The sequence below is a fragment of the Calonectris borealis genome, chromosome 3 (genome assembly GCF_964195595.1).
Source record: "Calonectris borealis chromosome 3, bCalBor7.hap1.2, whole genome shotgun sequence".
Taxonomy (NCBI): Eukaryota; Metazoa; Chordata; class Aves; order Procellariiformes; family Procellariidae; genus Calonectris; species Calonectris borealis.
The window spans coordinates 11,115,717-11,132,900 of record NC_134314.1 but is presented as its reverse complement, the minus strand read 5'-3'; the positions used below and the strand labels follow the sequence as shown (position 1 = coordinate 11,132,900).

Sequence of the window (17,184 nt, the reverse complement as noted above, 5' to 3'; positions counted from 1 at the left end):
AGCAAAATCACAGTTCATACAAGTTCAGCACAGATCTGCTACAGACTCATAGCTGAAAACTTGAACTCCTGTCCATACACGGCACATCTGAGACGGCTGATAAAGGTTTTCCCTGCAATTGAACTTCTAGGCTTCTGTGTGCCATGCCAAAAATGGACTCTGAAACTGCTGTCCAAGATCCCACCTTGTGTTCGGAAGGCCCATCAGGCAGTGTGGAAAGGAAGTTTTCTACTTCAAATGCAGAGGAGACAAAAGCCAAACGCAAGAAATAGACCAGGGAAAAAGAAAAAATTAAAAAAAGAAACCAGAACCAGGAGGAGAGAAAGGTCAGACAAAGGAGCCAACAAGGAGACTGCAAGAAAACTGGCAAGCACTTTCAAAACCAGTGGGACTGAGGATGAAAAGAAAGCGGATCTGAAGAAAGGTTAGGCTGTGGAAGGTATATGTGACTGTGGGGCAAAAAGGCTGGAATAGTAAGCTGATGATGGGAACATCACACAGTACAAGCAGAAACAGAAACATATTTGGGAGCGGGAGGGGAAGCAGGAGATAAATGTTGCCTGGAAACTGGGAAGGAAGACATACTAGAGGAGAAGCCAGAAGGAAAAGATACTGGGCTAACTAGGCAAGGAGATTGAGAATAAGAAATCAGAAGAGCAAACTAAGGCAACAGTTCAAAGAAACCTCACGATTTGAGACTAGCTGTACAGGTTCTGTCTCAGCTGGTGAACCATGTGAATGTTAATACAATGCTACACGATGGATCATTATTTTTCCAACTATGAAAAAAGCTAAGCGAACTTTAGCGTTCTTTCAGGGTTTCTTACTCAGCTAAATTACTGCAGCTTAACAAGTTACTGTGAACCAGTTGAACCACATTTTCACACACACACAAGCAAAGCTCACAAAAACCAGGAGATAATTTAATTAGCTTACCCCTCTTCACCACTGTCTAAGCTAATGCAATTACTTTACATTTGTTACAAGCCAGAAGTGGGCATCTGGAAAGCTGCCATAGTTGATCTAATCCTTAGTTACCTGTTAAGCTGCAGTAACTTATCATTTACCTAAACCTTTAAAATGGAGTATGAATAACTTTATAATAGAAGAGCAGAGACTGTAAACTACATACAGCCGTTTATATGGTATGTTTGCCTCTTCCTGTTTTTTACTTCATGGTTCAGTCATTTAGCTAGAACATGCTCATCTTTGCATTTTTTGCAGAGCTTTTTTTTTTTCCCCTGCAACAACTGAAAACATAAGGGCAAGATCTGTATTGCCTTCTGTCAGTCTTCATGGCTATATTTTAACTGAAATTCAACCTTTACAACACACTGAGGGGAGTTACAAAGCAGCTGAAACTTTGCAAATAAAAAATTAAACTTGTTTTTAATTTGCCTCAACATGCATTTACACTGTTTGCATAAGTACTTATCTGTGAAATTCAATTCATATATACATACAGCTCAGGAACTCCTTTAAAAAAAAAAGATCAGGAAGCATTTTTTAAGTGGCTATTATGGCAAGTACAATTTATACTTGGCAGACGGGCACTTTCAATATTTTTATTCCAATAATACTACTAAAAATATTTCAGGTTTAGATAGCACCTTTCATCAGCACTTCTCAAACTGCAAAAGCATAGGCTTCCTGCTTCCCTGTGAAAACTACCATGCTAATTAAATCACCTAGGATACTGCTGCAAAATTTCAGCATATGCTGTCTATGCTGATGGCTTTGACAAAGCTCTGGAACTGACCTTTGGTACAAGAAAAAGGCTTGATCTCCTGTGCCAGAAAGAACTATGCTGGTTCTTCTTAAGTAGATGCACAACTAAAATTTGTATTCTATGGAGGTCCTTGTGATAATGCTGGATAAAGACTTTTATGACTTAAAACTGTTCTATCTAGAGACTTAAAATGGGTGCACTGCATTGAATATGCAGATATATTTATGATCGCTGTCTATCAATGAAATGAAACTGTACCTAGAGCAAAACACAGCTGCTAAAAATTCACTGAAATCTTACAAGTAGCTCAGGACAAATTATATTATAAAATACAGCACTTGGATAGCACAATTACTTTGTAAGTAAGATTTACCTGCTGTGGTATTATGGAAAATTAAGAAACTCTACATGACTGAGTAGAGCCTTTACTTTTTTTTTTTTTTAAAAATTAAAGATGGTATGTTCAGAGTCTCCTACTCCACTCTTTAAAATCAGATATTAGAGAAGATCAGTGTAAAACTTGATTCTGGATTTCCTAGCATTAGTTTTGTTGAAATAAATAATTTTTCAGATTATTTTATGAAAAACAACACTGACAAAAATCTGTGTGTTGGTATGCAATATATCTGATGTCACTATTTACCTCCACTTAGTTACCAAATAACAGGTATCATGTTTTAACACTGAAGGGTGTGTTTTTCCTTTTGTTTTTCTATATATTAAGGTATCTTACAGTAATCTTTCTTTAAACATTTGGTTTGGGGTTTTTTTTTTTTTTATTTCCCTTGGGGCATTTAACTTTGAAAAGAATACTGTTAAGAGTACATAAATTTCCCGCAATTTCTACCCATCTGGAAGATACGTAAAAATATAAACATGCTCCACTGATTTCACTGAAGTAATAATAACACTAAGCAATTCAGTGCTGTAACTTAAGAGATTAATAGCCAAAGGAAATATTCTTTAGAAAAGATATTTTGCTTGCCCTACTAATATTGAATCTGAAATATAAGAAAACCTACCTTGCATGTTTAAAAACTGAGAATAAGAAATTTCTGCTATAGAGCAGAAACATGGCAACATTGATTTTTATTTTTTTTAAATTAAAAAAAAAACACAAACAGGTTGATAATATTCAGGAGCATCTGTTGAAGTAATTTAAGGCCCCAAACTTGCGCAGAACTATTTATGCTTAACTGTATCTATGATTAAATGTACTGAAGTTAACAAGGACTATTCTTGGGTATTAAGTCTTTCTGTTTTATAAATCCTATAAAAAATCTTATGGAAACAGACACTTTAATATTAGATCAAATTTAGAAAGTCACATACTATTTACTTTTTTAAAAAATTAGAAGTTTTCCTGACATGAAAATTACAACAAAAGAATGCATATCTCAAAAGCCATCAATTGTTATTTTAAACACAGAATGAAGACTTCCTTGAAAATAAAAAAAGCTTACTAAAAATAACAACAAACTTCTGGGGCAGAGTACAGTGCTCAATATGGAAAAGTATTTTGGAGATATCTATAACTACAGGATATTCTTCAAAAATGCATCTTGTATACAGAGCCCAAGTGAATTTAAAAAACCCTTTTTCTTCCCCTATAATTTGTTTTAAACTTGAATAACCTATTTTTGCATTCTTTTTAGAAATGTATGTGTATATAATATGTCTGGATACAGATTCATTTTTTTGCTTAACACAAAAGTCTCACAGAATTTCCTCACTATATTAATAACCTACCTGATGAGCCAAATCCACCAAGTGCAGAGCCGATAGCTGCTCCTAAAGAGCTGCTACTTCCAAAGCCAAGAGATGTGCTTCCTGGTTGGCCAGGACCATGTGAAAAAAGGGAACTGCTCTGGGAGTTATTGGTCAAAGAGTTACTGCCATAAAATGAATTGGATTGTAGGCTACTATTTGTTTGCTGTTGCTGTTGTTGTGGCTGGGCACCAAGTGGCCGAAATAGACCGTTCGTGGCTCCCGCGAGATTGTTTGCTGTTCCTCCAGCTGAAGCAGCTGCAGCTGTAAAACACATGTTTTCAATCATAATTACTCTCTCAAACATTTCTGACTGAAAATGGACTATTCAGATCTAAATCGTATTTTCTTGAAGCCCTCTTAAACAAGCAGAAATTCACATATTAAAGGAGTAAAAGAGACTTTACAGTATTACACAGTCTTAATTACCCGAGGAAAAAAATGAAGACAGCATATGTTGTAGGCTAATCAAGGCTGTAGAATTGTTAATGTAATTGAAGGAATTTTCAGTGTAAACATATAAGACATTACTGTTTACTGAACTGTATGTTTATATCCAAAGTCACAATAGCAGAGTTGCAGCTAAGAGTCATTCAAAGACATCTTCAGCTACTAACGTCAGAAGCGAGTTCTGCATAGAGAAAACAGCTTACAGATTATCTTAAAAATCTAATTTTCTGAACAGATTAATTTAATTCATCTGGTGTTAGTATTTTGGATTTTAATTTAACAAATGCAATAAATACAATGGTTCAGTAAAGTAGTACCAGACCCTATCACTGATAAAGAGAAAAAGAAAACTAGAGACTTTTGATATAACTAATTCTCCTCTTCTGCTGTCCATTCTATTATTTTTTTTCCCTTGCCACACTTTTCAGGAGAAAATACTTTCAGGAGAAAAGCACAGCAAGGCCCCAGAGCACTCCATCATCTTCTGCCAGGCCGAAGCAATGAAATGATGCTTCCTAGAGGACACCATTTAGGGGATTGATGAGAAGTGCATGTTATATGCATGGGGAGAGGAAAGGGGAAAATGTTCATATCTGACAAGCAACAACATTTGCAGAAACATGCCTGTATATGTATGGGGAGAGGACTGTAAATTTGAATTAAAAAAAAAGGAAAACTACATGTCTGAGAAACAGCAGTATCTCTCAAGAGAAAGGGAGGCGACAGAGTAAGAAAGCGAGCATGTATGGTATATTCTTCACAACTAGAAAACTTCACAGAGGCATACAAAACACATCAACAATATTAAATACTAATCAACCAATATTACTGTTAAGATTCAATACAAAAGTGGAAGTAACCTCCACACGGGTTCAAATCCTTACCTGCCTGTGCTGCTGCAGAACTGATTATAACAGGAGTTGAGGCCACCAATCTGACTGGTGCTCCAAGGCCAGTTCTCGCTCCAGGGCCTACTACTAAGGCACCAGTCTGATCGTAATAGGCAGTGGGAGCTAGTACTTGATAGCCTACACAACACAGAATACAAGAATTAGTAGTACAGATAGTCCCATATAGTTGGCATTTCTTCTCTCCTTGAAATATTCTGACAACGAACTACATGGGGGAAAAGAGCATTTCTGCCATATTGCCTTAGAACGTCAACTGGACATCAAAAGAAAAAACAGTGAACATCGTAAAACAGTGTGACAAAATCTTATTTAGGAATGCTCTGCATAATTTTAAAAATTAGAATAACAGCTAAATTTAGTAGTCTAAAGTTGAATTTTATTTTCAAGGTTAACAAGGTAAGTTTCTAACACCATAGTTGAAAAGGTACAGGAACAACACAACTGGCCATATTTGGATCATCATCGAATCAACTTCTTTTAGCAATTTAAAATATTCTACATTTCTCTTGTACTCCTTTTTATGTGGAAAAGGTATTGAAATCTGTACAATTAAAGGGCTGAACTAAATGCCAGTTTGGCGATTGCATACATTACCTACCCACACTTAAAAGTCCATCTACAAAAACACATTAGCAAAGGAATGCTCTATATGCAGGAATACCTTGGACCAGAACAAAAATTATCTAGTCCCAGTCAGTTTCACAGAAAACAGACTGTAATCCATGTTTAATTTCATTCAGTTGACAGCTGAGAGTTGGAACTGGGGAGAAAAAGGAGGAGGAATTGAAAAAGCAGAAAAGGAAGCAGTAAGAAGGAAAACAGGATACAAGACATGAATGAAGGAAAGCAAAAGAGAAAAAACAGCAAAACAAACCCCCTTTATTTAGGACAAGAGCAAGAGAATTAATTTTAAAGCTCTGATACTTTGTAATGAAGTAGAAGAACTGGAATAAGAATCCCTAGAAAATGGAAGACAAGAGCTAGGATAATCTAAGAAAGAGTGCTGACAATGAAAAGGTAACACCAAATAATTTTTAGGTTGACTACTCTTATAAAGCAATAAAACAAAACCCAAGAGAATTTCAATATTCCTTGCATGTTCAAATATATACTAATGCTATTAAAAAAAAAAGTCAAGACTGCAAAAATCACATGTCTATTTTTGTACGTGTAAGAACCAAGACTTTGCATACTACTTTAAGTCAGTTTCCATGTATGTTCAGTATTGGGTCTGGCAGAGTTCCCTCTGGAACACATATGGACCTGAACATAAAGACCTGGGCCTCTAATTCCAGGTGAGTACCTCAATCACCAGGCTTCCAAGTCATATTTTGTCCTCCTCATTTTCTAAAACATCTGTGTAATTTCTTCTGCCTAGATGCCTTGCTCCAAAAACAGAGCTGGAAACACCATCTGCCTACTGGCCTGGTGGTTACAGTACTCTGCAGGGAAGCTGGAGACACGGGTCCAAATTCTCTCACGCTAAGAAAACCTGAAGATATGAAAGAGACTCAGATAGTAACTGAAAAGAAGAGGAGTGATGAAAATCCAGATCTTTAGGTTCAATTCACAGTTCTGGAGATGAATGCACTATACTGGTTATGAAAACTTGTCATTATTATCATTCCAAACCTGTTTGTTCTCAATGCTCACAGAGCATTGTCCTCCACAGAGGATGTCTGAAAGTTTGGCTAGTTAAAACCAACCAAAACAGGTTCTTACAATTGAATTGGTTAGGCAACCTTTGCTATAGGTGCCACTGCCTCTTCCACCCACAAAACTGTGCTGTGCTGCTCTACCACCTTTACCACTACAAAAGATTGCTACATTCCCAAGGTAGGGAAAGGTGAGAGTGACTGCTGCCTGTTTTAGAATATTAGATTAGTGACACAGTAGGAAAGCTCTTTATAATCATAGCATGGTTTGGGTTGGAAGGGACCTTAAAGATCATCTAGTTCCAACCTTCCACTAGACCAGGTTGCTCAAAGCCCCATCCAACCCGGCCTTGAACACTTCCAGGATGGGAGCATCCACAACTTCTCTGGGCAACCTGTTCCAGGGCCTCACCACACTCTTAGAGAAGAATTTCTTCCTTATATCTAATCTAAATCTATCCTCTTTCAGTTTAAAGCCATTACCCCTAATTAATACCACATACGTTCCTGCACACATCAGCAATGTTGAATTACTAGTACCTACATAATTTCTACTTCTACTCATAGCACGTTCAATTGATAATACCATGTTGGTCCTGCCATTTATTACTGCTGTATCATATAAAACCACTTTTTCAGAACTCAGAATTGGCCAATACTTACCAGTATTTACTCTGTCCACCTACCCTCTTCAAATGTTCAAACCCACGGATAATGCTATAGCTGTATAAAAGAGGACTGATCATATATTTACACCCTTGTGCTCATCTGAAACTAATACACAGCATTTTATATGACTTCAGGCCCACAATGTAAACAAGCCTATTTTCCCATGAAAAATACTTGGGTTAAAAAAAAAAAAAAACCAAAACCAAAAAAAACTTACACAGTATTGCATAAATTAAATTTACTGGGATTAATACCAATGCAGTTTAATATATGAATTTTACATTTTCTAAAATAATTGACTAGTATGACTGCTGAATTAAAAAATGGAAGCAACTTGCACTTGCTCTTTACATTACGAAATACTCAATTTCTCTTGATACTTCCTTGCCACTATCTTATCTATGATGCCACCCACAAACAGGTCATTTAAAATTAGTAATAACAAGCTAGGTCATTAGCATCAAGATCCATCACAGAAGGTTCAAGCTATGCATGAGAATTGATGAGTGCTTCTATGTTCCTAATCTCTGAAATGAATACATTCTGACCTGAAACAGGAGGCCTCTCAACTTTCTACTCAAATCTACTAAAACAAAGCAATGTAGGACTATTTGTGAAATTGCTGAGACCTTGCTAAGTGCATCTGCAGTCTCAAAGGTATTTGCTTTGACATCAAAAATAGGATTTCAGGAGACCATCTCAGATCAGATCAAATAATTGAAGAACAGCTCTCATAGCAAAACTTAAGTCTTCTACTTTCCTTTCCTTCACAGTATTCTACAAACTTTGAATCCCACCACAGAAAGGTGAGCACAAAAATATAAACTATTTCCCAGCCTTTCCTCTTATCAAAGATCTTCTCCTTGCCAGATCTTCTCCTCTCTAATTCCCTCTCTCCTCCTGTTTCAGTTTTTATTACCTCTCTATCACACCATCATCTCCCTGTGGATGTGCAATTTCCCCTCCAAATTAACAACTATCAAAGCTCATTTCAGTGCCTTCACATTCAAGCTTACTGTGGTCTTCCACTGCAACCAAAAAACTAAAACATACTCTTTGTTTCCTAATCAGTTCCTAATCACACCTTATTTTAGAATTCCACTGCTCTATCTACACTTACTGTCTCCAGATCAGTGGGGAATATGAAAGTAAACAATCTGGTTTGCCAGATCTGTGCTTTGCTGAAATGATTTCTAAATGTCTCCAAAACCACAGACTCTGAAAACTTTCTGGATTTTTTTCACACAAACCTTAAATGTTCTTAAAAGAATGAGAGGAAATCTGTTCTCTTGGCTCGTGCAGCCCATTCTTAGTGTTGCTCTTATCCATCCAGTAATTTCTTCAGTGTCTTTCACTGGATACTTCACACTCTCTTCTCACATTTTTCTATGTAATACCACAGAGCTCTGCCCAGATCTCCTACTCCCTTCCCTCTATGCAATTTCCCTCGCTGATGACACCCAAACGTATGTCAGAGTTTGTCACTTCTCTCTACTCAATTTAAGTTAACAGATGTGACACTTCCTGTGCCAACTCAATTATCTGCCCCTTTTAACACTACCATCCTGACACCTCTCTCTCCCCCTCTCTCCCCCTACTCAGGAGCATAACCCGCAAGTCACTTTAGAGTCCACGCTCCTCTCTCTGTGCTCCTCTCTCTGTAGAAAATTTACAGCTTCTCCCTTCTCAACATTCCCAAGATCCAATTATTTTCCTCTGCATACAAATTTGAAAATTTATTCAGCTCTTAATTTTCCATCTTTCCTTAAATGCTGCAGTCTTCATTTCAGTCTCCCAAGCTCACCAAAACCTGAACCACTATAACCTTTCTGATGAAGATATGCACAGCCTTATCTCTGCATTTGTCCTTTCACAAACCAAATTCAGAACTTACTATCCTACCAGTAAATGATTTATACTTTCTATAACCATTGTAACTTTGCCAATACTGTAACTCCCTGTATGTCTGCCACAATTAAATCTGACTTCTATTTCGTACTACCTGGAGGCATAGAATGCACCACCCACTGCAATGTCACACTTCAAATTCCTCTAGGTAATAAAAAAAGCAATGCCAATAGACAGAAATTGTTGATTTTAATGTTTTATACATGTTTTTCAGACAACTCAATTTACATGATCATCTGCATGCTAGTTGTACCATTACAGTCAGTGCTAACAGCTTCACTTGCGTGAATTCAGTAAAACTAAGTTGCACCTGATCTAGCCAATGCAGTCAATGAAGCCCCTGGAGGGATTCAGCTGACCCACCGATAGACATCTGTTTTAGGGTAAGCTGAGCAGCTCTGCAGCCTCTGTACAGCAACTGCACTAGGGAGATCGCCACTGAACACAACGGCTCCTTAGACAACTGAGGTCACATGCAGATTCCTGAATTTGGATGACTAAGTCGAGTCCAGCCGTTGTCTGTGATGAGGACTGGTTTTATTCATACAAAAGAATGCATACTGATCATATTATGATGAAACTGGGAGTCCCCTCTGACTTTGTGTTGCACATTTATTCCATCAGAAACTGTCTGGTTTTTAAGAATCCTTGTTACTGAAACACTTACTAAATTAGGACTGGAAGAATTTAAAATGTAATTGCACAACTCAAACACAAAATGTATTTTGCTTTTGATGGTTTTAAAAAAGAACCTGAATTTTTCTGAAAAGAGACTTAACAAAAACATTACATGAAAAGTAACCTGGATTTCAGACACTTTCTCTTTACACTTAGGATGAGATACATGCCTTAAGTCCTACATGAATATACCTCCCTAAATAATTAATACAGAAATACTTGAAATATCAAATTTGAAAAATAAAACAATCCCGTAGTTGAGATAGCTCATTAATTTCAACCAACATGAAGACTGTGGCAAGGAGAAAGCAGCTGGAACGATTTAAAGACCGCAGTATGGATGAGCTGAATACTCTCATTTATTAGCTCGCAGTGAAGCCAAACTACAAATACCCTCTATGTAAAGAATATTCAAAAGCTTGAAACTCCATTTGGACCTACACTTTCTTGTAAAACATCTAAGTCTATTGAACCAGGAATTCCATACATTTTCTGCTTGTTTATTACATTATATGTGTTGTTCAGTGGTTACTACCTGGGATTCACTTAATCACACTTTGGTATCTAGATGTAATTTAGTGATCTTGTCTCAATTTTATAGTAAGTGGATAGAAAAAGGCACCTCTGGGGCAAAATCCACTTTACTCTAAATCAGGTACCTAAAATAGAGGCAGATCAATCAAGACTGGAAGTTCCTATTTCTCTTCACTAGCTATAAAAGGAGCCTAAGTATCTAGCTCAAATACAGACATCTAAAACAGTATCATGATTCCCATCTAAAATGGCTTATGTTCATTTCATCATCCTATATCCTTCTCCTTCACCTAAAAAGAGGAATCACCAGCACTCCCTATGACTCACTATGAAATCAGCTTGACTCACTACGAAACCAGCTTATGACTGAGAAAATAAATGTCCTTTTTGTTTATATTTTGAGCCCCATTCCCTCTTAAGAGTGTGGTCAGTAAGGCTGAAAGCCAGTTGCACACAATTTCTATTACAGAAATACGTTCACATGAATAAAGTTTTTCTCTGGCCATCCAGGCAGCAGATGGGACAAAGAAGCAACCTACAATGGAAACTGAATAAAAAGAAAACCTCTTCGAGCTTGCTGAGGAGGAAAAAAGTTTTCAAGTCCAATCTTTACAGGACAGGCTCTTGCATTACCAAGTTTATGTATTTGAGCACTCAGTACTTCTTTCAATCATCTGTTTGGAGAGGGGGCCTTTCTGTGCGTTTTAAGAACTACCCTTGAATTACTTAAGATAGATGATTTTCTTTTTGAAAATAATGCTCTTTTTACATCTTTCTATAATGAAGTCACAAATTTGGGCTGGGTCAAGGTCTCAAATGTTGATCTAAGCTAAATGTCACAGGCTTTTTACAAGGCATGGACCACTCCAGTGTCTTAGAGCTCCATGTCCAAAGCAAGAACTAATAAGTAACTATAAACAAACACACACCCCCAAAACACACACCACAAAAAGTTATAGCTAAGCCTTTGAGGCTTTTGCAAAGATGCTTATGGCATCTCTGATATGCCTCACTGTTTGCAGGCCTTCTCCACTGCTTTGGTGAGACGCAGAGATACCACTTGACAGGTGCTGTGACAGCACACTTTGCTGATTCCTCATTTTAGGTGAAAAAGAAAGATGCTAAAAGCTGAAGATACTACTGCACGAGAAGAAATAAAAATGGCAGTTATAAAACAAAACAGACCAGAAAAACACAAGAGCCAGTCTGTTCTGCAGCTAGAGGTGTAAAAATCTGATTGTGTGAGGCACAGTGCACAATGCAGTCCCGGAGCATCCAGCAACAAACTAACTCTGACTTCTGTAGGTTGTGAGGCACTTCAAAGTAGCGCTGACAGAGGACAGAACTTGTACAAGTCAAATGCATTTGCAGCTACCATCAATGTTATCTAACTTAACTATGTAAAATCTTAAACTTTTGTAATGAAGAATGGCCAAGTACACTGAAATTGTTCTCACTCAGGTAATTGTACCAAACACTTAAAAGTGATGGTGAACTTCAAGCTAACACATTGTGCATTTATGACGTATGTACTGAGACTCAGAATAACCATTCCCCAGATAAATCGGAAGCCATGCACGCTAAAAGGATCAGAGGCTCCAAGCTTTGGAGTGCTTTTGCTTCAAGCACATTGTGACCTTCAGAGGTGATTAAGTGGTAATCTTTTAAATTTCCTAATTTGGGATTCTGAATTTTAAACTTTATTATTATATGCCACAAGTAAAAAATTACTTCAGAAAGACAAATTAATACTTCCTGTTGCATCAGAGTAACCATTCAGACAACTCATGACCTTTTAAGACAGCACGTGGTTGCTTCATTATATATGAAATTATCCTACAAAAATCTACGATACTTCTTGTGCATACACTTGTAACAAATACAGAGAAAATGCTCCAAATCAAAAATGCTAGAGGAATTTCTTGTGTTCTAAGAATCCCATGCCAGTATTTTAATCCAACTGAACAATGTAAAACTATATAAAACTCAATTCTAAGCAGCTTATCATAAACATAGCAGGACTTTGATAGTTAATCTGGTACCTAATAACACCAATATTTTAACTTTCAGTGATTCTCTCCATCCACTGATAACATACATACCTGGCATGCCTGTAGCAAGACCCTGACCAAAAGCCAAAGCTGGATTTGCTGCTGCAGCTGCTGCAAGTGACTCTGCCTGCTGCCCTTGCTGACCCTGACTGGGAGTCAGTGGGCGCTGAGTTGCTCCAGCACGCAGAACCTGGAAAAGACCAATACAACACCCTTTCCTTAAAAGGTAAGAAAGCAAGCCCATTATATGCTGAAAAAGGTCTAAAAAAGATCTAGAACAGTTGCTTTGCATATTTGATGCCACTTAGCTCTGAATTTCATTTTGGCAATACTCCACCTTATTGGTTTCAAGGATATATACATACAAAGAATAAAAAGCATAAACTATTTTGCTGACAAATGTGACAATAAAATATCTGCCCTGCTCTGGACAGCAGAACTTATATATGTTCCATCAATGGTAATGAGTATAAAGTAATGAAAAAAATCTCTGAGAGTGATATATTTATGATCTGCATTATTTATTAACTGAACACCTGTCCTTCCCTGATAAATGCATTTGTTTACATTATTTTCAGGCAATTGAATGATGTAAGTCTGAATACTTCAGAGCTTGTAGTAACTCGTCTAAATAATGAACACTACACTGCTAACAGTGCCGTAAAAAATGCACCCACTAAGTTTTAAGAATTCACATAACACTCCATCACCATGCAACACAGGCTTACTTTATTATGTTCTAACAGCATATCTCTGGGAATCTGACTGAAAAGCAATCTAAATTCTTGCAACTACTCTATTCCTCTTGGTTAAAATAATCTTTTCCAGGTCAAAAATAAGAGTGAAATACAATTTACAATATATCCCCACAAAATATCTTACATGTGATTTGCATAAATTGGATATTAATTTTATAGAGAAAGCAAAAAAACACTGGAAATTCAGTGTTTCAGTGATACATTCCGTTATCAATGCAGTTCACTGATAACCATGATCAGTAGAAGGAAAGATCCACCTGAATATTAAAACAGTGATGAAGCTACTCTGGAACTTCATGATAACTCAAAGTCACTTCTTATGTTAAATTTGTAAGAATGGCACTGAAATTAACCATATTGCTAATAATAAAAAAATTTACATTCATTCAAGCATAAGATCATTATAAAGATTTATGTTTTTCCTTTGTGGAAAAAGGCCATTTGTCTGAAAGATCATACAATGGTTTTAAAAATGCATCCAGAGAAACAATAGAAAATTAGCATTTTTTTAAAGTTACTTAAAGAAATAGAAATTTCAACAAGTTGTTGTAACAATTGCTTACTCTTGATTTACCAAGGCAAAAATAACATATGCACATGGTGATGTTGTAATACAATTATTCTGTCATAGAAAAAAACGCAAGGCAATCCTTCTTCCCCATGAAGCAACAAAACTACTTCTAAAACCTTTATTTCCCTACTTTTTAAAGGGACAAAGAAAAATTAATTAATAAATTAATTAAATAAATTTTCAAAATAAATTAAAGCTAATTAATAAAAACGCAGATCATTTTTTTCCCAAGCTTAAAAGAAAAAAAAATCTTCCTAAAATTTCTAAAACATCTCTTTTCATCCCCTTATTTTAGCTCTCTAGATTAGTTTTTAACCTTACATTCATTTCTGAATAACTGTCCAGGCAGCATTATCTAGACATAAACATAACAGCACAGTAACCTGGATTAAAGGAACTATTTTTAATGGTTTTTTATTTTAAAAATTGGGACTGCAAAATAAGCCAAATATTTAGTATGCAGTAAATTAATTTTTAAAGACAATGATAATCAGTAATGTAAGGAAATAGAGAATTTTTAATAGTCATTTATTATTTGATACAACACAACATCTGAATTATGCAAAACTTTCTAGAAGCTGATCCTTATATACTGAAAATGTTAAAGTAAGGCTTTAAATGCACATCTCCTTTTTATGAAGGACATACCGGTTGCTGTCCCTGTTGTGCCTGTGAAGCTGCTTGCTGATTTGCTGTGGTATTTGCTGCTGCAGCTTGCTGCTGAAATAAATTGGCTGGATACACCCCCCATGGAACACCATAATACTGAGGTGGAACCACAGCAGGACCTAAACCCAGAGAACATGATTATTCCATCTATTGCAGCTAGTTAAAATAATTGTTTATATTGTTTGTAGCATCCCGCATTGATCTATCATCTAAATGTCAAAACAGAAATCAGTATTAAAAAGAAACTAATTCCCATATTAGTCAAAATGATACATGAACACAAATGAGTTAATTTAAAGGATTCACATCAAACCATACCTTCTCTATGAAAAAATAAATTCCCTTGTGAGACACAGGTGACAAAAAACAAAGTAATCAAAGCTTGTATACCAAAGAACTCTCAAAATCAGTTTCCATGGTTGGAAAAAAGATCATTTCAGAACATCACAGAATTAACCAAATTCATCCTCCTGACAGTGATATACTGAGAGTTTGATCATCTATTATTCCTCCTTTCTGTATGCTTCCTTTGCTTATAAACACAACTATTGCCTTTGCCTCCCCTGCCTACTACGTCACACTCTTCAGAGTGGGCACGCTCACCTCTACAGTCTACTGATAAAGAACCTGTAGAAGAATGAGCTCTCTATATCATTGTGTTGTACACATAATGCATTATGTATACATATATTTCAGTTCTTTCTACTGCCTTTCCTGTGAAACCACCAACTGGAGATACAGGGTTTTTTCCAAAATGTTATGCTCAGGTCTGAGCACTAGCTGGGGCTTAAATACTCAGTAGTGTTGTTTCACAGCAATATCTATTAACTTTTTTTAAGAGATTTCCCTGGGCTTGGGGTTTATCTGTTGTCTGGGCCTTTTAGGATGCTGGAGATCATCTTTATTCTCATGCCCACTGGAAATGGGCATGAGAAAACCTGGAATTAGAAAATTATGCACTAAGTAAAAACATACAAGGAAAGGCTAGCTGTCTCATCTTTTGAAAATAATACATACTACTAATGTCAGATGAAACCTTATTAAGGATAAACATTTTTAGAACAGAAGAAACCTAACTGTGGCACATAAAAGTCCAGTGGAAAGAAATACTCAGAATCCATATATAACAGAAACTGAATCCCTTTACATTTTTGTGAAAATTTTCAAAACGGCAATTCATTTTCCTACAAGTCCCTCCTTCCTAGAAATGTATTTACAGAGAATAAACAGGATGGATTTCAGCTTCTTTCTAATTTCATTCAGTAAAATTACCAAGACAGACACTAGAAAGTGTTCAGTTACCTGCTAGGGTAGCTGCTGCAGCTAATCCAGCTGCAGTGTATGGGTCAGTACCTGGAGGAGCAGCACTGATAATGTATGGGTTTGGCACAAAAGCAGCTGGAGCCAAGCCTGCTGAGAATACGCCTGCTACAGTAATAAACAGAGTTTAATTATAGCTAACATACTTAGCAAGCATCATCATATTCAAACCAATCAAATCACAAAGTATATCTTAAAATCAGAACTGCTTGTACTTTGGAAGTTTCTAAGAGCAGGTACAGCATTACAGAAATCAACACTTCTATCTCTTCTCACCAGTTCTTTCTTACTAATCCCAAGGCCTAACAGCTTTGCTTTGCTGGATCTAGAGACTCCAAGGAAATTTCTCTCATATGGATCTACCCACCTTTATATAGAAGGGATTATTCAAAGTGGAATTTACCTTGTCCAACTTTAACTATGTAAAAGTTACACTAGTCTTACAACTAAATCTGTATCAGACAAATCATCTAGTGTCTTAAGTGAATCAGCCAGATAGAATGAATCACCTGCTAGAGATACAAATCTCCTCTTACTGACAATAGGAAAAAAAAAAATCTAACCAGATAGTTTAAATGAGATATCTGGCTTTTAAACAGCCAGTTATGAGACGCTAATCTTACTTTCAAGAATCTAGATTTGATGTAAGGATTGTAATGCAAGGAGACAACTGAAGAAACTCATAGAGCCATCAAACAAAGCACCGCTACGCAGCGTTTCCCCCGTCAGTCGGGTTCATGTACTTTCTCCAACACCAAAGCATCAACTAGTCCAGCAAGCACAGCACATCAAACTATGTTTCTCCTTCCAAATAAGAGGCTTCTTGCTAAGTTTCTATTAACGTGTATCAGAAGACGCTGCATTTCAAAGGGCCAAGATACAGCTGACTGCTCAGTCAGCACTTCATACAAAGCAGGGGCCTCTCTGCAGTTTAGGAGTCAAAGACAGGTAGAAGACACACCTTGTGGACTCACACAAACATCTCAATCTGCCATGCTGCCAGCTCTAAGACTGTATTAGTCAGCTACATAACACTAAAGAGCTGCCACTTTTAAACCTCAGCTATAAGCTGCCGATCCCTGTCTGAACAGACCTCACAATCCAGCTAAACAAGCCGGTGGGAAAACTTAACTGTCACCGTATTGCAGGAGAACATGGACACATCCCTTTGGAGATGCTGCTTCCTATTTCTGCCTGCCCTTCTGATTCTGAGATCTCTTTTTCTCTCGCAGAGGAAGGAGATAGGTGCACACACCTCAACAGCCTAGTGGTGGAGAGTGGGAAAGGCAGGAATCTTTAAATCTGCCCTACAGCGTCAGAATTTGAGGAGCTCCTTCCTTAAATAAGGAATTGCTTCCATGTGCGTTCCACCCTCCCTCATCCCAAACACACAGCTTCCCCACAGTGGGAGATCAAACTGCTGTCACTGAAATATAGCCTCCTTGTTGAGTTGCCAGCACACTAAGAACTTTATGCATTTAATTAATTCAGTGAATTACTTTAAAAGGACAGAA

At 36.8% G+C, this 17,184-nt stretch overlaps 1 protein-coding gene across 11 annotated transcripts in view; it reads right to left on the bottom strand.

The window, feature by feature from the left end:
• The window catches only part of PUM2 (pumilio RNA binding family member 2), a 70,118-nt gene that overhangs the window by 18,206 nt on the left and 34,728 nt on the right, over nt 1–17,184 (bottom strand). For 9 of the 11 annotated variants that reach the window (XR_012672873.1, XR_012672874.1, XM_075144979.1 and 6 more), the window contains 5 exons: nt 15,653–15,778; nt 14,330–14,469; nt 12,404–12,542; nt 4,831–4,974; nt 3,479–3,760 (listed from right to left, as the gene is read on the bottom strand). Coding sequence is in view for 9 of the 11 variants with exons in the window: in XM_075144979.1 (XP_075001080.1) it covers nt 3,479–3,760; nt 4,831–4,974; nt 12,404–12,542; nt 14,330–14,469; nt 15,653–15,778 (831 nt within the window). In the remaining 2 variants the exon portion in view is untranslated. The remainder of the gene's footprint in view (nt 1–3,478; nt 3,761–4,830; nt 4,975–12,403; nt 12,543–14,329; nt 14,470–15,652; nt 15,779–17,184) is intronic. The other 2 variants (XM_075144980.1, XM_075144982.1) reach the window with 1 other exon arrangement.